Here is a 27,585-nt window from a genome sequence, read left to right on the forward strand (position 1 = left end):
TGGTAATTCTCGAGGGGGCAACGATCACACTCATCAGCTGACACGTACCTTGAGCAGTTTGCCAATACAACCTTTTCCCTGGCGCGTAAAATTCGGTAAAAAAGGGCCATGCAATTTTGATGACAACCGTCCGATTGGGTACACTCCTCTGGGCTGCCCGTACTAGTAAATGAAGACAGATTCACTTTGCAAGGCCTGCACCATGGAGCTATTTATTACTTGATGTGAATTGGCATTTACATTGATGGCCAGCTTTATCAGTGAAGTAATTAATGTTAATTCATTACGGTTGTTGAATGTAGGTGAAGACTTTTAATTTTATTGTTTTTTTTTTAATTCACGGGAGTCATTTTTTTTTACGATACAAGTAAAATGTAATGTTATGTTTTTCTTGGTAGATGCAATGTAATATGCAACATCATGAAAGTAAGAAGTGAAAAAGAAAAATTACACACAACAATGTTAATTTTCTAGGAGAGACATAGTGAAGTTTTTTTTGGAACTGCATCTGAAGCAGTGTCGCTGTAATCCCTCTGTTATAGGAAGAATTTTTTGTAATAGTTAGTATTGTTAATGAATACAAGTTTTTTTTTTGTGTGTGTAAAACTCTGTCTCCAGAGAAACAATTTTAGTTTCTTTGTGTTAAGAAACAAAGCATTATTCTCTGTTCATTTTTGTTCTGGAATTATCAGAAATTCACAATAGGTGGATCTACTTTTTAGAATCCATCATAAGAACTTGGTGTCTCTACTGGGTTACTGTTTTGCTAAATCCGAACAGCGTATGCTTATCTACGAGTACATGTCTCAAGAGTCTTTAAAGGACCATATTTATGGTAAATACGTCTTTAAAGGAGGGATATTGTTTGGTTGGTTTGATATTGCAACAAAAACAGTTTACATTTAATTATAAACTTGTCTTTCAGGTCAAAAGGCACGACTTTCCAAACTAAATTGGAAAAGCAGGCTCAAAATAGCAATCGATGTGGCTGAGGGTAATTTAAATAAATAATGTTTTTCACACTGCAATTTTGTAGTGTAAACGCTGTTTAATTTTATGTATTTGAATACCAATAAATAAGAGAAATCGTGATTAACCATATTCCCCCATTTCTATTTCTGTATGAAGCACTGCAATACCTGCACGTGTGTTGCATTCCAATGATAATTCACACATTCTCCTCGACAACGATTTGAATGGAAAACTGGATGATTTCGTTTTGTCGATGATGACAATGGATCGGAAGGCTCCTATCGAGGATTCAGTGAAAGGAACTTTGGGATACCTGGATCAAGAGTAAATGACACATATACCTTGCATTTCTCTTCGAAATATTATTTTTGATGCCCCAGGAATTCAATTAATTATTAAGAGAAATGGCAATTTCATTTTTATTGTTGGATATTCTTACAGGTATTTTACGACTGAGCACTTCACTCAAAAGAGCGATGTATACAGTTTTGGTGTGGTTTTATTAGAAATTATATGTGGGAGAGATCCCATTGATGTAACTCTACCTGAGGAAGAAAGGGATCTCTTGACATGGGTAAGGAATTTATTTGTAATTAATCATCCATACATAGGCTTTCATTTTAAGTGCGTGTACGAATAATTATATTTGCAAGTCATCACAGCTGAAAGACTATGTGGAGATCAATGAAACCCCTGAAAAAATGGTGAAAATCATGGACAAGGAGATGGATGGAAAATATGAAATGAAATCAATCACTATTGTTGCCAAAATAGCACTGAGATGTGTTGAGCATACATCATCTTGGAGGCCCAGCATGAGTGAGGTAGTAGGAGAGTTGAAGGAGGCTTTCATGTATGAGAAAGTAAAGCTAAAGGAGGTTGTCATTGCCAAACATGTAAAGATTCAAGAGTAACTTTAAAACATTGAATTTACTAAGTTTCAACTTATAACTCAGATGACCTATGTTTCTCGTTCCCCTGTGTTAATGGTGAAAATCATGGACAAGGAGATGGATGGAAAATATGAAATGAAATCAATCACTATTGTTGCCAAAATAGCGCTGAGATGTGTTGAGCATACATCATCTTGGAGGCCCAACATGAGTGAGGTAGTAGGAGAGTTGAAGGAGGCTTTCATGTATGAGAAAGTAAAGCTAAAGGAGGTTGTCATTGCCAAACATGTAAAGATTCAAGAGTAACTTTAAAACATTGAATTTACTAAGTTTCAACTTATAACTCAGATGACCTATGTTTCTTGTTCCCCTGTGTTAACATGACACATTTTTTTTAATAATATCACATGAAGATTTGAATCTTGATGATGTGATCTTGATTTCATGAAAGAGGGAAGTAATTATAATTTACCCAAGCAAATTTGAATAGTCATTCATGTATCATGACTCAAGTGAGGCCAAATGTGTCAAAGTTGAATGAGTGGCAAATCAAAACCATACATGGAATTTGAATCAAATCGAAGACAAGTATGCAAGCAGAAGGTATACCTACCAAGTGACGTTGCACTACTATATTTTATTTATTTTTGTCTGATGGAACTTCCACTCAACTTCAACAATTAACTTAAGATTTTGTAATTTGGAGTGAAATATTTGGTTTCCAGCGGTAAAATTCAAAGAAAAGTGTATGTTGAATGGGAAATGAAAGGCTTCCGCCCTTGTTACATTGTCAAAATAATTAAGATTCTGTAACTTGGAGTCGAATATTTGCTTTCTTAAGGGTAAAATTCCAAGAAGAGTGTATGTTGAATGGAAAGGAAAGGCTTCCGCCCTTGTTACATTGTCAAAATAACTTTGTTTTCTACAGTTGCTGAAGGTTTTGGGTCCCAAGGTAAAGTCATGCCTTTTAACATTTCAAAAAGTAAAAGCAGTGACGCCGACTCTGTGTTAGCTTTTGAAAGAGAAATTCCAACATGGAGAAAACCAAGAATGTTTCAGAAAAAATATTCTAAGCCCTAAGCTAGCGACTAGAAGAGAAAAATACAAATGGCAGATGATTGATTCATATAAATAAAAAATCAAAATGATATGTACTCATATTAAATGTGAATAGTTATAGATTGCGATAGTTATATATAAATTATAACTCAATTTGCAGGTTACTATAGCTTTTGAAAGAGAAATTCCATAACCTGATAACATAGAGCGACTGTTGGAGAGAGCCCAGAATGAAAAGAAAACTACCAGGGTCCTCAGTAGGGACTTACAAAAAATCATAACAGACAACAAAGTGGAAATATGGAAAAAAGTGGTACAGTGGCACGGAAAAAGCCCAGGCAAGGCAAGTCTAGTTCCAGTGCCTTTCTTACATTCCAATAGCCTGATGTAGGATGGATCCAACACATATGGTTGAACCATTGTAGATGAGTTCATAGTGTATCTGCTTGCCAAGGAGTGGCAGAATATCTTTCGCTTGGACAACGGAATTTAAGGGGACAAAGTATGAGATAAAATGAAGAGGTTTTTCAAGTGAGTCAATTTTTACCTAGAGAATGAATGTTTAAGCCCTCAACACATTTCATTCAATCAAAGTTTCGTATACATAAAATCATATATTGTCTAGTGGTTTGAACCACTCTCTAAATAATAGGATCTTGCACCTAAATAGAAGAGTTCAATCCTAAAGTACAACAACAAACAACCAAATACATTAATATAGAAAAAATTAGCATTAATCCAACTGAATTTGATAGAAAAGAAAGATGCATTTAATATCTTAATCAGCTACATCCATCAATTTGCAATGAATTCATCAATTTGTAATGAATATTTTTCCCATTTTTAATGATTATTTGCAATATTATAAATTGCTAAATATATTTAAAATCTAGGTCAATGTGTTGTTAATAGAATATTTAGAAATGCTATAAGCATGGCTATTAAACATGTTCCTTCTATTCAATCATTAAGCATAGTTATTACACTTTAGCACTCAAATTTGAATGAAGGTTTGAAATTTTACATCTGAGTAAGGCATCAGTGGCCTCTCCTTGCTATAACTGCCGGCGGGAGTCGCAAAATTGCATCCCCTCTAACTTCCGTCACCCGGATATGGAGGTAATATCAACAACAACCTTTATGGTCTTTGTTACCCTAATGAAAAATATGCTTAGTAAGATGTTTAATTCCAACCATTGCCTTAAACACATTGACAAACACCATGTTTTGCCTAGTCAACCACTGCACAGAAGTTAAGGCATTTAATAAATCTTGGTAAATAGACATAGACAAACATTTACTCGTTGACTATTGCTCACACTCCACAACACTTGTAAGTTCACAAAACCAATTACTATGTAAAATCGCCAATGCTATGTATTAATTATTTGTAGTGTCATGTATTAATGTCAAATTTGTATGTTGAGATAAATATGGATGTAAAAGTCATTTGTATTGTTGGGCAAGTTAGAGAGTGAGATAGTATTTGAGGTAGCGAGGAGAAAATCGTGGGGGAAATATTGGTGGGCACGTGAAAACCACTTTTACAGACATTTTTACTCCGCAACCTAGTGATGCCTAAATCGCACTAAGTTTGTTGTGTTTTTCACTTGGATCTGCAACCTCCATTTGTCACTTTAATGTATTTCCTTATGTTTTGGCATATAATATAAAGTGTGGCTTGTCACATTATGGTATTAATCTTTGACAAGTAGATTTACGGCAACCTTTTATGTTTTACTTTGTTTTATTAATTCTGTGTTTTATTAAGCCTATGTGTAGTTGCGATTTCCAAAACACAACCTAAGATTAGTTGCGATTTCCTTGCCGCAACCAAATTCTCAGTGAGACTCTTCTCCTTTGCCTCGTAAATTTTTTCTAACAATTACCTTTCAGCTAAATATTCTTTCAACAACAAATCGACCCTACCTCCAATTTAGCCTCATCACTTGATTACTACCTTTTTCTTAGAGTTGTTTGGTTGCATCCTTTCAGGAGCATTTTAACTCAGATTTCCCTGAAGCACCAAAATTTTTATTAAAGAAATCATAAGTCTTTATACCATTATAGCTAAAATATTTATAAGGGATTGGTTTTTGACCTTCCAATCCACAGGGAGAATGTAGGTGCCTATGCAGGTTCCTAACAAGCATGGAGGTAGTTTTCAACCCAGAGTTTCTCTAGGCTAAACCAAAAAAGAAAAACATTTTTATGCCCTACTTATTTTCTTCTATGTTGTAGATGCACAATTCCTTCCCTTTGGACACATCTCCCATGTCATCATGGGTATCATTCTCTTGAATGCTCCACCCTAGAATTAAATCATAGAGAACAATGGGAATAATTAAGGGTCCTCTAATGAAGAGAAGAAAGATTAATCTTATGTTTAAATAACAATATTATACTTTTTAAGGGAATGGAGTTAGATGAAATCTAGAATTAGAAGTATATGTAAGGTCAAATAACTATTTCCCCTCGACTTTGGTTCTGTGGGAATATTTGCATAACGTCAAACAAATATCCTTCCTCAACTTTGGCTATGTGGGAATATCGTTATTCAATATTTTCATGTGAGAAATGCTCAATTCTGTATGTGAAGAGAGCATGTCGAAGACCTAGCTGCAGGGCTAAGTTCTATGGTCAATTGAAGAAACAAATGTGGACAGTTAACATAAATATGATACATGTAACATACTAAGATGTGCTTGTGCTTGTGACTGATTGAAGAAACAAATCTAGAAGAGACATAAACCAAAAATCGTTTTGTATTTGTGCTTATCTGAACTTATCAGATTGAAGGCAAGAAAATATTTTAAATGTTAAAGTAAATAATTACTTGGAGTTGTGACCTTGACATGTCACTTGCTGGTGTTGTAGAAATTCTCACTGTAGATCACCTGATAATGCAATATACTAAAGCAAAATACTTGATCTTGTTGGAAATAATACTGAGAGGGGGGGTGAATCAGTATTATAAAATCTTTTTCAATATATATTCCTTATTTATATTTTGAATTATTCTTCAGATATTGATCGTTACTTTGTATGTCAGTACCATAAAATAATGAGCATGGACAAGAAAAACAGATAGTCACACCAAAGAACACCAGATATAAGGTGGAAACCCAATGTGGGTGAAAACCACCTGCTGCAATATGTCTCTATCTTCTTTCAATTAGAAACTCATTTTACAATGATTTTGTACTGGTGCAGTCCTTTACCAGTACGCAGGCTGCAACCTGCAGAGAGCTAGAACTCTCTCTCGTTTTCCAGTCTCTCCTGGAAGGGAGCTACAACCCCCTACTTCTTTTCTTTCAAGGACCACTTTTCATAAATTTTCAAACTGGATCCAAGAAGATCAAATAGTCATCAAGTACATGCAAGTCACCCAAACTTCTTATACAATCAACCAAGAGTCACCCAACTTCTCAGAATGCTGTAAACAGAAAGATAGTACCAGAAATATAAACCCAGAACTCTGCAGCAATAGATAAAAGATAACCAACAAATGTTTTAAGACAGATCCGCAGTTTTTCTTTATCTGGGCTGCGAGGCTTCGCACTTCACCTTCTGCGTCTCTGCGTATCCCCGCAGAGAGCCTTCCGCTGCGCCGCGTACCCACGCACTGTGCCTTCAATCGCGCCGCGTACTTCTACTGTGCCCCCGCACCCTCGGCTTCTATCGCGCCGCGTAGCTACGCACTGCGGCTTCTGTAGCGCCGCGTACTTTTACTGTGCCTCCGCACCTGAACCTCTATCACGCCGCGTACCTTTACTATGCTTCCGCACCTGAACCTCTATCACGCCGCGTACCTCCGCACTGGGACTTTCGCTTCGCTGTGTACCCTCGCACTTTCGCTGTGTATCACCTGCGTTCCTCTGCACCTGGACTTCCGCTCTGCTGCGTATGCCCGCACTTTCACAGTGAATGGTCTGCATACCTCTAATTAGAACCCAATTAAATAGTCCTCCTATGTGCCACTGACAGTGAGGTTTACAGATCTGATCTTGTGCCCGATAGATCGCACTTTATAGATTCACTTCCAACTTCACTTTTATATAGATCAAGCTTTTAAACCGATAACCCAATATTTCAGATCTTAAGATATTCAATTTGCAAAGATACATTGGCCAAGTGATCTCCTTCCCTATTTATAGTCAAGCCCTCATTCACACCATGGGACAAAACCATCAAATAACCAAAACAAAGGATCCAAACTGGGGCTAAATTAGATCCTATACCACGGGCCAAAACCATAGGATCATGAACGACGGGCTAAATACCACGGGCCAAACATAAGAAACCCCACGTGAGTGCGCTTCTTTGCCTTGAAGTGAGTGAACTGGGGGACCGCACCTTCTGAACGGGTAACCTGCGGGTATGACCGCATTTCCTGCACAGCGTGCCTGCGGGTCCGCACTTTTTGAACCATTCACCTGCGAACCTCTTAATTTCCAACATTTTGAGAGCCTGAATAGAGCATTGCCACTAAAGTGAGTTGCCATCAAGTACAACACCTGTATCATAGAGCCATACCAGAATCATAATGCCAACAATCTCCCCCTTTGGACTTGATGGCAACCTCAAGATCCTCAACGTCATTCTCCCCCTTTGACGTCAAGGGAAAAGGGTTATGCTCCCCCTAAGAACATGATCCCCCTGACTATAAACCAGATCAGCAAATAAGAACCATAATCCACCAAACACCATAAATTACCATGAGAGAGATAGAGACATATTGCAGCAATATTCAGACTAGCATCCATGATCTCCTTCTGTAGTTCCTCCATAATGCCAACAATGCATTATATGCTCCCCCTGAACCTATGCTATTCGATCTTCGACCAATCCGCAACCCAGCATATGTACACATATACCCCAGATGAACCTTGCGTACAACCAACAATCAGAAGAGATTCAACAACAAGATGATGCATCAACAACCCCCAGCTTTTGCCTGAGGTATTCAAAGGTCTCCCTAGGCAATGGTTTGGTGAGTATATCAGCAACCTATTCCTTAGAAGGAACATACTCCAACTTGACCTTTTGTTCAAGCACTTGTTCTCGGAGAAAATGATACTTGATCGGTATGTGCTTGGTCTTTGAATGCATGACTGGGTTCTTTGAAATGCTGATTGCACTTGTATTATCACATAAGATGGAGATAGGTGGTGTACAAGTGATTTGAAAATCTTGCAAGGTCTGCATCATCCAAAGGAGTTGAGTGCAGCAAGATGCAGCAGCAACATATTCCGCTTCAGCTATAGACAAGGCAATTGAACTTTGTTTCTTGCTGAACCAAGATACTAATCTGGAACCCATAAAGAATGCACCACCACTTGTGCTCTTCCTGTCATCCATGCTTCCGGCCCAATCTGCGTCTGTATAAGCACGAAGTGTGAGATCTGTATCTCTAAGATACCATAAGCCATAATTTTGAGTCCCTTGAAGATATTTGAAAATTCTCTTCACTGCCTGAAGATGAGTTTCCTTTGGATTTGCCTGAAATCTTCCAACTATTCCCACTGCATGCATGATGTCTGGTCGGGTACCTGTCAAATAAAGTAGACTTCCAATCATAGATCTGTAGGTTGGTTGATGCACTGCTGCTGATTCATCATTTGCACTGAGGCTACATCCTGTGACCATGGGTGTACATACTGGTTTTGCATCTTCCATGCCATATTTCTTCAAAATCTGCTTGAGATACTTGGTTTGAGGCAAGAAGATCCCTCCTTCTTTTTGTTGGATTTGCAAACCAAGAAAATATGTCAGTTCTCCAAGCAAGGACATTTTGAATTCTTTCTGCATCACCAAGGCAAAGCTTTGACTCATAGCTTCTTCATTGCTACCAAAGATAATGTCATCTACATACACAACAAGTATTAGCAATTTGTCATTTTCAACTTTTATATAAAGATTGCTATCTGCTGATCCTTTTGAAAAACCTTGTTGATGAAGATATTTGTCCAAACGATAGTACCAAGCCCTTGGAGCTTGTTTGAGACCATAGAGAGCCTTTTTCAGTCTGCATACAGGATTTGGATCATTTCCAAGAATGAAGCCATCTGGCTGCTCAATGTATACTTCTTCTTCTAAGTCTCAGTTCAGAAAGGTTGATTTCACGTCCATTTGAAATACTTTGAACTTTTGAAAGCTTGAGAGAGCAAGGAACATTCGGATGGCCTCAAGTCTTGCAACAGGAGCAAAAGTTTCTTCAAAATCTATTCCTTCTTGCTGTGCATACCATTTACAAACAAGTCTAGCCTTGTTTCTAATTACTTCCCCATTTTCATTCAACTTATTTTTGAAGACCCATTTTGTCCCTATAACATTCTTATCCTTTGGTCTAGGAACCAACTCCCAAGTGTTGTTCTTTTCGATCTGTTCAAGTTCTTCATCCATTGCTTTGACCCAACATTCATCTTTGCATGCCTCTTTCATATTTTGTGGTTCAGTGGAAGAGAGTAATGCCAAAGAGCTTGAAGCTTCTGCAATTGTTCTTCTTGTTTGTACACCTGCTTCTTTCTGCCCCAAAATCTGAGATTCTGGATGATTCTTCTGAACATACCTGGATGGAGTCTTCTCTTCTATCCTTATCTGTTCCTCTGGTGCTTCTTGAGGTTCTTCTTCTTCATCATTCTATCTTTGAGGGTAGTCTTCATCTTCTTCGATATTTTCATGATTTACTTGCCTAGGAATGTATCCCTTTTCATCAACCACTACATCAATGCTGTCAACAATTCTTCCAAGTCTTTTATTGTAGCACTTATATGCTTTGCTGTGTGGAGAATAACCAAGAAGAATGCCTTCATCTGCTCTAGGTTCAAGTTTGCCAAGTTGCTCATCAGTATTCTTAATATAGCATTTGCTCCCAAAAATTTTGAAATGCTTTACCGAAGGAGTCTCACCATACCAGAGCTCATGAGGAGTTTGAGTGCTGTTCACTCGGACATTTGTTTTGTTGAGAATAACAACCGCAGCATATGCAGCTTCACCCCAGAAAGTTGCGGGAGTTCCAGACTCATCAAGCATAGCACGAGCCATTTGTTGGACTGTTATGTTCATCCTTTCCACCACTCCATTTTGCTGAGGAGTTCTAGCTGTAGAGAATTCTCTTCTTATCCCATGTTCTTCACAGAAATCGAAAAATTCATTTGAGGTAAACTCCCCACCTCTGTCGGACCTAAGGCACTTAATTTTGTAACCTGATTCATTTTTAACCAAGGCTTTGAAGGATTTGAATTTTTCGAATGCTTCATCTTTGTGCTTCATAAGTCCTAACCAAACAAACCTGGAGAAATCGTCAATGAATAATATCAAGTATTCTTCTCCTCGAGGTGTCCTTTTCCTAAATGGACCACATACATCTGTATGGACTAGCTCAAGAGGCATGCTAGCTGATCCTTCCTTCTCTGGAAAGTTAGTTCTGGTTTGCTTTCCAAACTGACATGATTTGCATATGGTGTTGTCTGGAATTTTGATATCTGGAAGACCATGAACTGCCTAATATTTGCATGCTTTCCTTATTTGTGAAAAGCTTAGATGCCCCAACCTCCGGTGCCATAACCAGTGTTCATCATCCTTGCTCAAATAGCATTGTTGTTGTCCTTCTTCAAATATGTATAGATTATTTGGAGTTCTTCTACCTTTGATCACTGTTTCACATGTATCAAGATCACGAACACGACATCCATTTGATCTAAATATTACCTCGGTTCCTTGATCACACATCTGGCTGACACTCAGAAGATTATGCTTCAATCCATCAACATACAAAACATTTCCAGCTTTGACCTTTTCCTTCAACTGAGCAGTGCCTTTTCCTTTTATAGCTGCAGGAGTATCATTTCCAAAAGAAACTTTCTTTCCCTTTTCTAAAGCAGAATATGATTCAAGTTTTTCTTTATCACCTGTCATATGCTTTGAACATCCACTGTCGATGTACCATAGATTTTCCTGTCCCTCTGCATAAAAGGCTATCCCACATCTTTCTGTTTGTGGTTCCTTTATTCTCCATGTTCTGGTGCTTGAGGCTTGTTCCTTTGTCTGCTGAAACCTGCTCCTGCATTCAGAATCTTCATGACCAAAGTTATTGCAAATAGAACATTCAACTTCATTTTCAAGAGCCGAAAAGTTGTTATAAGTCCTTTTTGTAATCCCGGTCATACTTCTTTGTTTTTGAGCTTCTCTAGTCATGATTGTTTTATATGCAACACATTGAGCTGCTTTGTGACCAAAGTTATGGCGAGAGAAACATTGCCCAGTGAAGAAACTTCTACGATTATCAAATCTACCGGCCAAATGATTGTAATTTCTATTGTCATCCATTCTTAAAGCAAATTGAGAAGATTTTACCTGTGGCTGGTTGTAGCTTTTTTTCATCCTTAAGACGGATGGCCCCTGGTTTACCTGATAGTCCTTGTTTGTTCTTGATATAATTCGTCCCTGCTTTACCTGGTGATCTCCATTGTGCTTTTTCTCATTCCTTCTTGCTGCATCAAGATAACTCTTTGAGGTGGATGCTTGAGATGTTTCTCCATTATATCCCAGACCTGTCTTGTTTAGCAGAGAACGTTGTACATTGATGATCTCATCCAGAGTTTCAGATCCTTTGACAAACTTAAGATTAATAGCCTTTGTTTTCTCAATTTCTTTTCTAAGGCCAACAATTTCACATTCTAACTTTTCAAGAAATTTTTCTTTTTCATCAATTTGAAATTGTAGAGTATCAATGATCACATTCTTTTCTTCTATACATGTCTTGAGTCTAGAAATCTCTTCATAAAAGCTATCCACATCTATAGCATCCATGTAATAATCATCTTCAAATGCCATTAAAAGTTTATAGTCATTACCTCGTTCATCTTCATCACTATTTGATAAACCATCATTGTCTTCATGAGTGTAGTAGCTTTTCTTATTTGCATTCTGTTTCTTGTTCCATCTAGCAGGTTCCTTTCCTTTGTCAATCTTATCCTTATGAGGACATTTGGCAGCATAATGACCTACTCTTACACGAGCAAAGCATTTAAAAGGTAACTTACCTCTGAACCTTCCAGTGCCCCGTTGAAGATTTCTGACAAAATTTGATTCTTCTTCTTCTTCTGGCACGTGACTTGATTCATAGTAGTCTCCTTTGCCTGAAGCCTTAAAAGCAGCTTCTCTCCTGTCTGATGGACCTCCTTTTCTCATTTCATAAGCAGTTAGAATTCCGTGTAGCTGAGACATAGTAAGAGTTCGTAGATTTTCCTTTTCTTCTATTGCAGACACTTTAGATTCAAACTTGGGGGACAATGATCTTAGGATTTTTTCAACCACGACAGCTTCTTTTATTTCTTCACCGAATTTTTTCATGCAATTAACAATCTCATCTACCCGAAGGAAATAGTTAGCCACACTTTCATCATTATACATTCTGAGATTCTCATATTGAATCCTGAGGGTTTGAAGTTTTGCTTGTTTTACCTGATCATCTCCTTCGTAGCTCAAAACAATCTTGTCCCATATTTCTTTTGCGGATTTATATTGCATAACCTTCACGAATTCTGATTGAGATAGGCATCCCAACAGAGTATTGACTGCTTTAGCATTTGTTTCATATTTCTTCTTTTCAGCCGGATCTGTAGGAGTAGCTGAAGGAAAAGTGTACCCTGTATCTATGATATCCCATACATCTGTACCAAGAGATTGAAGATAGGCAGTAACTCTTACCTTCCAATATACGAAGTTAGTCCCATCAAAAATCGGTGGCCTGATTGATGCTTCCCTCTCGTAGTTTCTCATGATGATAGATCTTCCTTCAAGCGATCAAGCTTCTTCAGAAGGACCTGCTCTGATACCAATTGTTGGAAATAATACTGAGAGGGGGGGTGAATCAGTATTATAATTTTTTTTTCAATATATCTTCCTTATTTATACTTTGAATTATTCTTCAGATATTGATCGTTACTTTGTATGTCAGTACCATAAAATAATGAGCATGGACAAGAAAAACAGATAGTCACACCAAAGAACACCAGATATAAGGTGGAAACCCAATGTGGGTGAAAACCACCTGCTGCAATATGTCTCTATCTTCTTTCAATTAGAAACTCCTTTTACAATGATTTTGTACTGGTGCAGTCCTTTACCAGTACGTAGGCTGCAACCTGCAGAGAGCTACAACTCTCTCTCGTTTTCTAGTCTCTCCTGGAAGGGAGCTACAACCCCCTACTTCTTTTCTTTCAAGGACCACTTTTCACAAATTTTCAAACTGGATCCAAGAAGATCAAATAGTCATCAAGTACATGCAAGTCACCCAAACTTCTTATACAATCAACCAAGAGTCACCCAACTTCTCAGAATGCTGTAAACAGAAAGATAGTACCAGAAATATAAACCCAGAACTCTACAGCAATAGATAAAAGATAACCAACAAATGTTTTAAGACAGATCCGTAGTTTTTCTTTATCTGGGTTGCGAGGCTTCGCACTTCACCTTCTGCGTCTCTGCGTATCCCTGTAGAGAGCCTTCCGCTGCGCTGCGTACCCACGCACCGTGCCTTCAATCATGCTGCGTACTTCTACTGTGCCCCCGCACCCTCGACTTCTATCGCGTGGCGTAGCTACGCACTGCGGCTTCTATAGCGCTGCGTACTTTTACTGTGCCTACGCACCTGAACCTCTATCACGCCACGTACCTTTACTGTGCTTCCGCACCTGAACCTCTATCATGCCGCGTACCTCCGCACTGGGACTTTCGCTTCGCTGCGTACCCTCGCACTTTCGTTGTGTATCACCTGCATTCATCCGCACCTGGACTTCCGCTCTGCTGCGTATGCCCGCACTTTCACAGTGAATGGTCTGCGTACCTCTGATTAGAACCCAATTAAATAGTCCTCCTATGTGCCACTGACAGTCAGGTTTATAGATCTGATCTTGTGCCCGATAGATCACACTTCATAGATTCACTTCCAACTTCACTTTTATATAGATCAAGCTTTTAAACCGATAACCCAATATTTCAGATCTTAAGATATTCAATTTGCAAAGATACATTGGCCAAGTGATCTCCTTCCCTATTTATAGTCAAGCCCTCATTCACACCATGGGACAAAACCATCAAATAACCAAAACAAGGGATCCAAACCGGGGCTAAATTAGATCCTATACCACGGGCCAAAACCATAGGATCATGAACGACGGGCTAAATACCACGGGCCAAACATAAGAAACCCCACGTGAGCACGCTTCTTTGCCTTGAAGTGAGTGAACTGGGGGACCACACCTTCTGAACGGGTAACCTGCGGGTATGACCGCATTTCCTGCACGGCGTGCCTGCGGGTCCGCACCTTTTGAACCATTCACCTGCGAACCTCTTAATTTCCAACATTTTGAGAGCCTGAATAGAGCATTGCCACTAAAGTGAGTTGCCATCAAGTACAACACCTATAACATAGAGCCATACCAGAATCATAATGCCAACAGATCTACTTCTAAAAACAAACTTGTGGAAGCTTAATCGATTTTGAGCAAGATCAAATAGAACACATATAATAGAGAATGAGAAATCAATCACACATGAACATAGAAGAATACTCTGAGGAAAGCCACAGCTGAAAACCCCGCTATCTGTGTTATCATACAAGTGGAAATATCTCTGGATTACACAAAGCTTTAGCTCACAAGCTATCTAGCTCTCAGTACAATCCCTCAATGTTTCTCATAGATAGAATAGACACAACATATGCCTTCCTTCAGTCCTCCAAGCCTCCTATTTCCTTGCACAGTTTCTCCTGGGTCCTCTGGCTGCCACCTGTGTGAATTTACCTCTCACACAACTCCCAAACTCAGAAATAACTGCACAATCCTCAAGGAATGAATTCCTTTTGCATGCAAGAGATATCCTCAATGGAATATTCCTACAACTGATAGTATACTCTCCCATCCTTTGATCTCAACTGGGTCTCTGACTGAATTGACATGCATGAGTTATTTATGAGAGAATATTCAGTTATCTGAAGTACACTAGTTACATGCATGCATGCATTAACTAACTGAACTCACAATCAGTTCCACAAATTGTTGGAACTAATCTAACTGGACTTAACTCAGTTAACTGAGCTAACTAATTACAACTCAAAGTACAACTCATCCTGATCTCCTTAATTAAGAGATAACTTCCTCAATCAAATGGATAACTATTGCATGTCTTCACATAGACTTCATGTTTGATTTTCTCCAACTTATTAACTCAAGATGAATTAATTAATTATTTTACAAATAGCTGCTAAGATCAAATTCGAATTTTAATTCTCAATTTTAGTTCAGGGACTAACTAAAATTGGAATGTATCCCAAAATGCTATTTTTAGCACTTCTATATTTAGCATTTCTTGTTGCTATTTTCAACACTCCCTCTCAACAAGAAAGGGATTATCTGCCACCTCAATCCTGTCTCTGTGGAACTCGAATTTTCATTTTGACAATGCCTTAATCAAAATATCTGCATCCTGCTCCTCAGTCGAAACATACTACAACAACATGTTCCTCTTCATCACACAATCTCGAAGATGATAATACTGAATATCGATGTGCTTGGACCTGTCATGAAATACTAGATTCTCAGAGAGTTTGATACAACTCTGATTATCGCAATAGATCACAGTTGGATCCAACCTCTGATCAAACAATCCAACTAGAATTTTCTACATCCAAATGGCCTCGCATGTTGACTGAATAGCAACCATGTATTCAGCCTCTGCTGAGCTAGTGCAATTGACCTCTGTTTTTTGCTGTACCAAGAAACTATAGCTGAACCAAGGTTGAAAATTCTTCCTGAAGTGTTATTCCAATCTGATGGACTCCCTGCCCAATATGCATCTGTGAAGCCTTGAAGCTTCACTCCCTCTGTCCATCTGTACCATAATCCATACTGAGATGTGCCTCTGAGGTATCTCAGCACATGCTTTGCTGCCTTCCAAAACAACTTGGTAGGCTGAACCATAGCTTGACTTGGTTCACCACAAAGCAAAAATCTGGTCGTGTGTTCACTAAATACATCAATGAACCCACAAGCTGTCGATAAACAGTAGCAGCTACTAGCTCACCTGAAGTAGCATCCTCCTTCCTTTAGTTACCTGCTAGAGAAGTCTGCATGGGCTTGCACTTCTTCATGTGGAATCTCCTGAGTATCTCATTAGCATACTTGCCTTGAGACACAAACAATTCCCCATCCTTCTGCCACACTTCCATGCCTAGAAAGTAGTGCATGAGACCCATGTATTTCATCTCGAACTCTCTTGCAAGGTCCTCCTTACAAGACTTGATCAACTGATCATCACTTGTCAATATCAAATCATCAACATAAAGAACAATGATCAATTGCATACCTTCTACCATGATGTGGTAAAGGTTCACATCCACTTCATTCTTTGTGAAGCCCAACCCAGTGAAATAGCTGTCAATCCTGGTGTACCAAGCACGAGGTGCTTGCTTCAGCCCGTACAAAGCTCTCTTGAGTTAGCACATATGCGACTCACGATCGAAGGTCTCAAATCCTTCCAGCTGCTCTATGTACACCTCTTCCTCAATCTTACCATTAAGGAACACAATATTCACATCCATCTGATGGATCTTCCAACCCATATGTGCTGATAGTGCCAACATCGATCTGATAGATGAGTACCTTGCTGTAGGAGTAAAAGTATCATCATGGTCGATCCCCTCGACCTGTCAGAAACCACGGGCAACAAACCTTGCCTTATGTTTCTCAACACTACCATCAGCTACTTGCTTTACCTTGTAAAGCCATCAAGAACTCACCATTGACTTGTCCTCCAATCTTGGAACAACATCCCAAACACTGTTACGAACTATGGAGTCATACTCCTCCACCATAGCATCAACCCAGACTGGTTGCTGCACTGCTTCCTCAAAGGAATATGGTTCGTTCTCTATACATTCCCCAACCAGGGCCATGTAACCAGTGTACTACTCAGGTGACTCCTCTGTTTGCACTCAGAAAATGGCTATCCCACATTCTCTCTCACATCCATCATCAATCTGTCAGCTTCCCTTGAGCATTTCTACCCATCTCTGGAAAACTCTGCATGAATGGATGTCTCCACTCATGGATTCTCTGCATGTGGCTGCTCCGCATCAGTCTGAGGTTCCTCCTCTTGAGGAACCAAAAGTTCCTCCTCTGCATGCAACTTGAGCTCCCTCTCAAGGGAAACTCGCATGGCCTTCTGCTCGTCGAACTTCAGATCTCTGCATACCACTATCCTCTCACTGGTAGGCAAGAACACCTGATAGTTTTGGGGTGTATCAGTGTACCCCACAAGTATCTCCAACTCAGTTGTTGGCTCTAGCTTCTTCCAGACATCTTTGGTCACATGGAAAAATACTGATGAGCCAAAAATCCTGAAGTGACTCACATCTGGTCTCTTCCCGGAAAAAGCCTCCTCTAGTGTCTTCATTCCCAGTATACGATGCAGGCTTCTATTCTACAAGTATACTGTTGTATTGCATGCCTCAACCCATAAATGAAGTGGTAGGCCTTGGTCATGTAGCATCACCCGAGCTGCTCCCACAATTGTTCTGTTCTTCCTTTCGGCCACCCCATTGTGCTGTGGGTTATGGGGTGCCGTCAACTCCTGTTTAATTCCTTCTGCTGCACAAAAGTCTTTAAACTATTGAGAGACATACTCTCCACCATTGTCGCTTCGCAACGCCCTTATTTTCTTTCTAGATTCTTTCTCAACCAAGGCTTTGAACTCACAAAACTTTGAGAAGGTTTGATCCTTCTTCTGCATGAAGTAGATCCAACATCTACGAGAAAAATCATCAATGAAAATAACATAGTACCTTTGTTTAGTGATGGAGGCTGTCGAGAATGGTCCACACACATCTGTATGAACTCGCTCCAAGATTGCTCCAGCTCGACGGTCTCGATCCTGAAAGGAAGATTTTGCATACTTACCCAAGGTACAACCTTTGCATGTATCCGCTTGCTCCAGTTTACCCTTGGAAAGTCTGGTAAGAATGTGCTGCATGATGTTCAGGGCCCCATGGTGCAAGTGGCCCAATATTCTATGCCATAGCTCGCCAACATCTTGGCTTTGCACCAACTCTACTTTGGAACTCAATGCAGCACAGTCATCTACCTCCAGCTTGTAGAGATTCTTTACTCAAATCCCAATCCTCTTGGTCTGTCCTGTGCCAATGTGCCTCAAGAATGCCTTTCCTTTACTAAAGACTACATAATATCCTTTGTCTTCCAACATAGCGATGGACACTAGATTCTTCTTCAGTCCAAGCACATACTTTACATTAGTCAGGGTGAGAGGAGCTCCATGCTCCCTCTGAATCACAATCGCACCTTCACTTGAAACACAGTACTTTCCATCATCGCCCATCTCTATGTGCATCTGCAGGTCCTTCTCCTCCAAGGTATTGAATAAACTCTTATGGCCGGTCATGTGGAATGAGGCTCCACTGTCCAGGTACTAAACACGACCCACCATCAATGAGACCATGCATGCGATGAGGGTGAAATCTAATTCGAATTGTGAGGCCAGTGCCTCACCATCTGATCCTTTTGAGGATCCCTTCTTGGATTTCTTCTGTGGACAATTCGTCGCATAATGGCCCACCTCATGACAATGAAAGCATCACACTTTTGATTTGTCAATCTTCTTCCCACCATGGGAAGAACTCGATTTGGAATGGGAAGTCTTCCCCTTCCCTTTCCTTGCCTTACTCACTAAGGCTAGATTTTCTTCATCATCATGCTTTGATGAAGAACCATCTCTGGTACTTCTCCTTATCTATTCCTACATCAAATCCAACCACAGTCATTCCCAATTTGACAGTTTCTCTCTTCCATTTACTAAGTCTTGATAGCTATGCCAGCTCTTAGGAAGACCAAGGAGAGCAAGACTCACCATGTCATCATCGTCTGTCGTGATTCCTACACTTCCAAGCTCATCCCTGCAAGTGGTGAGCTTGTTCAGATATGTAGAGATCGTGTCGCCCTTTTCACACTTGATTTTCCGAAGCTTGTCTTTCAGCACCAACTTCCTCTGATCGATGTTGTTCTAATATAGATCCTTCAATGTTTTCCACATTGAAAATGGTGTCTCCTTCCCATGGAAACTCGAGACAATATGGTCTCAGACTCCCTCTAGAAGGATCCTCCTCTCTCTAGCCGCACATTTCTTCCATTCTTCTAATTCTTGGGCATTAGTTGCTGCTGGCTTGGGGAATTCTTAATCAATGAAGTCCTTCAAACCATTTTCCTCTAATACTGTTTCCATGCGATCCTTCTAGGCTATATAATTTGAGCTGCCATCCAGGGCATACTCGAGTCTCAAACCATTGAACGCCATTGGTGAAATTTGAAATGTGATAAGGATTGGATTTCTATAATCAGAAACTTCAAACTTCGAACCTCTCCCTTCTTTGTATATTGTTCTCTACTTTGATCACCTTTGCTCTAATACCATGTAGAAATTCTCACTGTAGATCACTTGATAATGCAATATACTAAAGCAAAATACTTGATCTACTTCTACAAACAAACTTGCAGAAGCTTAATCGATTTTGAGCAAGATCAAATAGAACACATAACAGAGAATGAGAAATCAATCACACATGAACATAGAAGAATACTCTAGGGAAAGCCACAGCTGAAAACCCCGCTATGTGTATTATCATACAAGTGGAAATATCTCTGGATTACACAAAGCTTTAGCTCACAAGCTATCCAGCTCTCAGTAGAATCCCTCAATGCTGCTCATAGACAGAATGGACACGACATATGCCTTCCTTCAGTCCTCCAAGCCTCCTATTTCCTTGCGTAGTTTCTCCTGGGTCCTCTGGCTACCACCTGTGTGAATTTACCTCTCACACAAATCCCAAACTCAGAAATAACTGTGCAATCCTCAAGGAATGAATTCCTTTTGCATGCAAGAGATATCTTCAATGGAATATTCTTGCAACTGATAGTATATTGTCCCATCCTCTGATCTCAACTGGGTCTCTGACTGAACTGAGATGCATGAGTTATTTATGAGAGAATATTCAGTTATTTGAAGTAAACTAGTTACATGCATGCATGCATTAACTAACTGAACTCACAATCAGTTCCACAAACTGTTGGAACTAATCTAACTGGACTTAACTCAATTAAATGAGATAACTAATTACAACTCAAAGTACAAATCATCCTGATCTCCTTAATTAAAGGATAACTTCCTTAATCAAAGGGATAACTGTTGCATGTCTTCACATAGACTTAATGTTTGTTTTTCTCCAACTAATTAACTCAAGATGAATGAATTAATTATTTTACAAACAACTACTTAGATCAAATTCGAATTTTAATTCTCAATTTTAGTTCAGGGAATAACTAAAATTGGAATGTATCCTGAAGTGCTATTTATAGCAATGCTATTTTTAGAACTTCTATATTTAGCATTTCTTGTTGCTAATTACAACTCAAAGTACAACTCATCCTGATCTCCTTAATTAAAGGATAACTTCCTTAATCAAAGGGATAACTGTTGCATGTCTTCACATAGACTTCATGTTTGTTTTTCTCCAACTAATTAACTCAAGATGAATGAATTAATTATTTTACAAACAACTACTTAGATCAAATTCGAATTTTAATTCTCAACTTTAGTTCAGGGAATAACTAAAATTGGAATGTATCCTGAAGTGCTATTTACAGCAATGCTATTTTTAGCACTTCTATATTTAGAATTTCTTGTTGCTATTTTGAACAGTTGCGCTTTGCGGTGTGCTTGGAGAAGCACTTGCTTGGCTGCACTTGAATAGGAGTAGAGGGAGTCATGTTGAGGAATTACTTTATGCTATTAATTCCTCTCTGTCCTCATGTCGTATACATGCTTTGACATTGACTTTCTTCTCTAAACTTCCATCCCATGCTTCCTCTTCTATGAACTTCACATCTCTGCGGATTATGACCTTCTTCGTTGATGGATTGTAGAGTTTGTATGCCTTGGATTCATCACTGTATCCAACAAGTATACATTTCTCCCCCTTGTTGTCCAACTTCTTCCTTAACTCATTTGGGACATGTGCATATGCCACACATCCAAAAACTCTCATGTGAGTGACATTTTTCTATTTTCCACTCCATGCCTCTTTAGGAACAATGTTTTGGACACTTTTGGTTGGACATCTATTCAAGATATATGTTGCACAAGCAACAACTTCAACCCAATAGTCATTTGGCAAATTCTTTGCCTTCAACATACTCCTTGCCATCTCCATAATGGTCATATTCTTCCTTTCTACCACACCATTTTTCTGAGGTGTATACCTTGTTGTAAATTGCTTGTGAATTCCATGCCCCCTACAAAATTGAAGGAAATCATTTGAGATATATTCGCCACCCCTGTCAGTCTTGAGGACTTTGATGTAGTATCCACTTTGCTTTTCAACAAGATCCTTGTATTGACGAAAGTGCTCAAACACTTCACTTTTTTGTTTTAGGAGAAAGACCCATGTCTTCCTTATGTAGTCATCTATTAAGGTCAACACATAGCGACTACCACCAATTGCTGGTGTCTATATTGGTCCACATAAATCTGAGTGGACAATCTCCAAAGGTGCCTTTGCCCTTACTAACTTTCCTATTGGAAATGTCTCTCTATGTTGCTTGCCCAAGATACATCCTTCACATACGCTGTCTGGTTTTTCTATGAGTGGTAAACCATTCACCATGTCTTTCCTATGCAGCAAATTCAAACCTCCAAAATTGAGATGTCCAAATCTCAAGTTCCATAACTAATTTTCATCTTTTACCTCTACTTAAAAGTTAACTTGTGTGACAGCTGCGTCTTTTCTTCCATCTTCTTGTGAGTTCATAAATAGTTGTGCCTATGCACCTTCTTTCTGCAAATCTGATATTATTTTTAGGGGAAACATTCTATTGTTTGTCATCTAAACCTTTGCGATCAGCTGTCTTCTTGGAGGCCTATCCAAAATTTTGCACACATCATTTTTGAATAAGACATTGTCGCCTTTCTGCATGAGCTGTCCAACGCTCATGAGATTATGTTTCAAATCGGGGACAAAGTAAACATCTGAGATGTATTTCTTCTCCCCCTTCTTTGTTAGGATATTAACTCTTCCTTTTCCCATGACAAAGACTTTTCTATCAGTCCCTAATGTCACTTCAGACTTCACACTTTCATCTAGATCATAAAACATTTCTATGTTTCCCGACATGTGGTTGCTATACCTTGAATCTAGATACCATATATCACTCTGTTTTTCTTGTGCTACATTACAAGCTAAAAACATGCTATCATGGTTCTAATTTTCTATTGTGAAATTTACACTTGGCTTGTTACTAATATCGTATTGCTTCTTTCTACATTCTTTTGCATAATGACCATACTTCTTACAGTAATGACATTGAAATTGAGATTTATCATACCTCTGACCTTGTGCTTGATTTTGGCTTGGGCCTTGACTTGGATTTTGATTTTTGCCTCTTCCATTTGAGCTTGAAGGGTTGCTTCTTCCTCTTCCTCTAGCATATGATCTTCCTCTACCTTGAACTTGACCAAATGATACTTGTGTCTTGAAGGCATGCTCCAATGAGGAGCTTACTGCTCTATTCTGTCTATGTTCATGAGAAATGAATGATGCATTAAGCTCATCCATTGAGAACTGTGAGAGATCCTTTGTCTCTTCTATGGCCACAACAATGGCCTCAAACCTTGCTGGAAAACTTCTCAAAACTTTCTCAACTATTCTTCTTTCCTCAAGTGTCTCACCCTGAGACCTGATTTGAGTAACCAATCCACTTACATGTGTAAAAAATGAGTCTATATTCTCATACTCTTTCATACTAAGTGTTTCAAAATCTCACCTCAACATTTACAGCTTTGTTGTCTTGATTTTTGCCATGCCTTGGTAAGCTCTCTCGAGGGTGTCCCATGCTTGCTTGGACTTCATTGTTGCTGCAACCCTTGGGAAAATACTTTCATGAACTACTTGGAAAATATAAAACAGGGATTTTGAATCTTTCTTCATGTTGTCCCTTAATAAATCTCTTTCTTGTTGAGATAAGGCATTATATGCTGCTGCATTTGCTGGTTCTTGAAAACCATTCTCCACCAAATCCCAAATGTCTTGAGAAGAAAACAGTGTCTTCATTGTAATAGCCCAATAATCATAATTTTTTCCATTAAACTGAGGTATTTTAGGATTATTCAAGCTTGTGCTTGATGTTTCCATTTCTGAGCATAGCCGAGAGGCAGAGAGTTATGACTTTCACGAAGCTACTTTCAGGTAGCTAGCTTTGCGCACCGTGGACCACAGAGCTATTTCAGAGACTTAATAAATAATATTCACTCACACACCACAGAGCAAAGACTTAATGAATAATATTCACTCACGGCAAAAATAACAAAGTAGGTTTGGAGCAACACAATAAAAACTTAGTATTAAATTCTAAAACATGAAAATACATTCACATGAGGTTGCGGCTCATCATAGACTTAATGAATAATATTCACTCACGGAAAAAATAACAAAGTAGGTTCTGAGCAATGCAATAAAATCTTAGTATTAAATTCTAAAACATGAAAATACATTCACATGAGGTTGCAGCTCATTCATCAAGTAAAAACTAAAATTTCACGCGCAATAACACATAGTAAAATACTGTAATTGTTGTTTTCACGCGCCCACGAAAATTTGCTCCACCATTTTCTCCCCAGAGACTTGCACTCTCTTTTTCTCTAAGCTCCTACTCTCTAACCTATTACAAAATGACTTTTACATTCATATATAACTCAACATATGATTTTACATTTAATTTATGACAGAGCAAAGTAATTAATATGATGTTGTTCTTCAGTGTAATCAAAATCGCGCACATGTTTATGGAGTGTGGGAAATATTCTCTGAATGAATTCTTGCCCATATCTATTTACCAAAGTACATTGACTGCTTTAAATTCCTTGTTGCATTTCAAAATGGTTCATGCCTCGCTTCAGTCCTTCCATCTTCAAACAGAGATGCAACCTGCAAAAATACCTCTAACAAATATGGCTATTATCAAGTTGTTTATTGCGGTGATTGGAATTATTATTTCCAACACCTCCTTGGTTCCGAATCTGATTTTTCCTCCCATCCAACAGTGTAGCGACCTCCATGTACTTAGTGGTGTAAACCTTTCAACTACATCTGGCTCTAATATGAAAATAACATTAAAATATTGAATTTACTAAGTTCTAACTTGTAATTTAAATTTTTTGGTTCCCATTTCAAAAACATTTAAAAAATCAATGCAAAGTGATAATGTCACATTTTTTTTCATAATATGACAGGGAGATTTCAATCTTCACTATACTTATACATGATCTTGATTCCCTAAAGGAAGAGAGAACAGTTTTCTTGAAAGATAATGATCTTGATCTTGACTCCTTGAAAGAAGAGATAATTTGCGTAAAAGCAAATTTGAAGAGTCAGTCATGGTCTCGAAACTCAAGTGATTGCAGGTGTGTGAAAGTGGAATGAGTGGCAAATAGAAACTATTAAAGATAAGGCATTGAGTGAAAACGACCATAAGGCATCTCACATAAAAAAGCATTATGGGTAGTACCATGAGGGACAACACCATGACCATGGTTTCGATGGGAAAACCCGTTTGCATATGCTTGAGCAACCCATCCCATCTTTATGGTAGTGCTCATCAATCAACTTCCTCAGTATCTCTACATGATTTTCTCCTTCCATTGCTCGAACTGCAGACGATGCTTCGCCACCTTCTTCTTCAATAGACTCGAGTATTAAGGGACTGCCATACACATGCAGTGCCCTCAGATTCTGTAAATTTTCGATTCCTAGAGGAATGGCCTTGACATTGGAGCAAAAGACTAAGCCCAAATTCTTCAAGAGAGGCAGAGCCCCATCCCTTCTCAGAGGAAAACTGTCAACCACATCAATTCCCTCCAACTAGAAACTTTCTAGGCGTGGAAAGGCACCCGCCTCTCCAAAGGCATCAAGTAACTCTTTTAAAGACGAGGATTTAACTATATCCAGCCTCCTAAGCCATTCAAGCTTCTCCAACCCTGCAGGGATCTCCTCCAGTTGGGGACAATCTCTTAGTATTAGACAATTTAGCAGTTGGAAACCACATATCCACGATGGGATCTTACCCAAAACGTTGGACTCCACAAAGAGACTGCTTAGCTTTACCATACCTCTCATGTCCTCTGGTAATTCCTTCATATGTGACATCCTCAGGATGAGAGTCCTCATCTCTGTCATGTCACCCACTACGCCATCTGTAATTGGCTCCTTCAAGCACTCTAGTGCCAGCCATTTAAGGCGCTTTAGAGGGTGCAGATCCCGGAAGCGAGCACGAGCACAACCTCCCATCAAATCACACATAAGTTTTCTCTATGGTTTTCCAGCATCTTTCCATTTTCAGATACTGTAGCGATGTCAACACAGAGATCCCACAAGGCATGCACTTCAATTGTTGACAGAAACTCAGATCTAGATATATCAAACTTGTCATCTTACCTAACTCATAAGGAAACTCACTCAACTGGTAGCATTCAGATAGATCCAGTATATCGAGCTTCTTCAAACATGTTACTGAATCTGGCAGCTTCACTTTTGGTGATTTTGCTAAACGAAGGAAGACCAGATGCTTCAATGCTCCAAAGTTATCAGGCAAAATTTTGATGGATGTCCCTCCCAAATCAATAAGTCTAAGAGAGGTGAGAGTCGTGACCACTCTTGACGGAACATATTCCAGAGATATGTTCTCCGAGAGTAACATCGCCCGCAGACCCTGACCTCAGTATCCATTAGGTATTGACATAAAATTATTGGCCTTCAGAGAAATCCTGGTTTTACGGGTGCAATGTTTCAATGGGAATTCCACCAAACCTTTCCCCACTCTGAAACAACAATTCTCTTTATTCTCGGCAATTTGCAGTGCTAGACGATGTAAAACATCATGCACAGAGAAGATCACCACCTGTCCATCAGCATCCTTAATACTAGCTTCGATCAGACATTGATCCACTAAAAGGTTAGTGTAAGCCCTTCCAACTTCTAATGGATCTTTACCATCTTCCGTGGGAAGAAGGCCCTCTCCTATCCACAAGTTTATCACATCCTGCACATACATTTCCTCGTCCTCTTTGAAGGTGCTCAAGTAGAGAAAGCAGAGCTGCAAAGGCAAATATTGTGAGGTGCACAGCGCGTCATAACTCAATCTCTGTAAATGTGTTAGAAAACCTGCACATATGAATCTAGCTAGTAAAGGTTGAACACACAACTTTGCAACGCAAAAATACTAAAAGAAAATTGAAAAAACAAAAGAATGATTCATTAGAAAATAGGTTACAATGCTCATGATATAGCATTACTGGGTGAAGATCCCAATGTGATGCACCATAGTGGTGATCAATGAGAAGACTCAACACCTATAACAAGTTCCGGAGAGAACTAGCCAGTTGTGGAGTGAAAGATGGAGCAAATCAGGGAGTAAATCATGCAGAGGAATTAATCAGTTGCGGAGTTAAAGAAGGAGCAAATCAGGGAGTAAATCATGCATAAGAACTAACCAGTTGCAGAGTTGAAGAAGGAGTAAATCATGCAGAAGGAATCTTGCATGTAGTCCCATGCTCTAACTAAGAGTCCGCATGTAGGTGTGTAGTAGTTCCAACACCCCCCCCAAACACCACTATGGGGAAAAATAGGAAATGGGCCCTAGCAACTAAGGCCAAAGGTCACACAAAATACAATGCAACTTGTACTAAAATTGAGGAAAGAGGGAAAAGCTCATGGGAAAACCCCCCCCTCAAAATACAATGTAATCAAAAGAAAAGAGGAAGAAAAGACAATTGCTAAGCAACTGTGTCCTTCACTCCAAGACGATCGTGCAGAGAGCGAAACTTCTGCTCAGTGAATGTCTTGGTGAAGATTTCTGCAGTCTATTCTGCCGAAGGATAGAACTGCAAATCAATGACCCAATCATGTAGTGCATATGGATCTCTATGTGCTTTGTCCACTGCCGCTGTACTAGATCCTTGCAAAATTTGAGAGTGCTTTGGTTGTCACACCAGATGACAATGGGCTGGTGGAACTGGACGCCCAACTCAGTGAGAAAGTGCTGTAGCCACATAGCCTAAATGGTGATGTTGACTACTCCTCTGTACTCGGCCTTAGCCGAAGAGAGAGCAATAGCAACCTGCTTCTTGCTCGACCAACAGATAGGGCCAGGTCCTAGACTGAGTGAATATCCGGAGGTGGACTTGCAATCAATGCTGTCTCCCGCCCAATTAGAATTTGTGAAGCCAAGGAGATTCAATGCAATGCCTGCTGCATAGTGAATCCCGAAGGTGATGGTGCCATGCACATATTGGAGGATGCGCTTGGCAGCATTCCAGTGTAGCTCATGCGGCTCCTGCATGTATCTGGAAAATGCCCCTATTGCATATGAGAGATCTGGTCTAGAGTGGGTGAGGTAAAATAAGCTCCCCACTAGCTGTTGGTAGAGAGTGCTGTCAACTAATGGAGTGTCACATCCATCCTCAAGGCGGACCCCAGTCAGAAAAGGAGTCGGTGCTGGCTTACAGTCAGTCATGCGAAATCTCTCGAGGAGATCCCGTG

The 27,585-nt window shown here is 39.4% G+C and overlaps 1 protein-coding gene and 1 pseudogene across 1 annotated transcript; one reads left to right on the forward strand and one right to left on the reverse strand.

Moving 5' to 3' along the window:
* The first annotated feature begins 1,234 nt into the window (after positions 1 to 1,234).
* On the forward strand, positions 1,235 to 1,886 carry LOC149211176 (putative serine/threonine-protein kinase PBL9). Its single transcript, XM_089399202.1, has 3 exons — positions 1,235 to 1,296; positions 1,414 to 1,546; positions 1,635 to 1,886. Exons 1-3 carry the CDS (start codon positions 1,235 to 1,237, stop codon positions 1,884 to 1,886), a joined length of 447 nt encoding a protein of 148 aa, XP_089255328.1.
* A 22,657-nt stretch (positions 1,887 to 24,543) lies between these two features.
* LOC149211177 (putative disease resistance protein At1g59780) lies at positions 24,544 to 26,098 on the reverse strand (annotated as a pseudogene).
* Positions 26,099 to 27,585: the final 1,487 nt, after the last annotated feature.

Source organism: Pinus tabuliformis, chromosome 1_2, assembly GCF_031772625.1.
Source record: "Pinus tabuliformis cultivar Carrire ecotype Pingquan chromosome 1_2, CPIR1, whole genome shotgun sequence".
Taxonomy (NCBI): Eukaryota; Viridiplantae; Streptophyta; class Pinopsida; order Pinales; family Pinaceae; genus Pinus; species Pinus tabuliformis.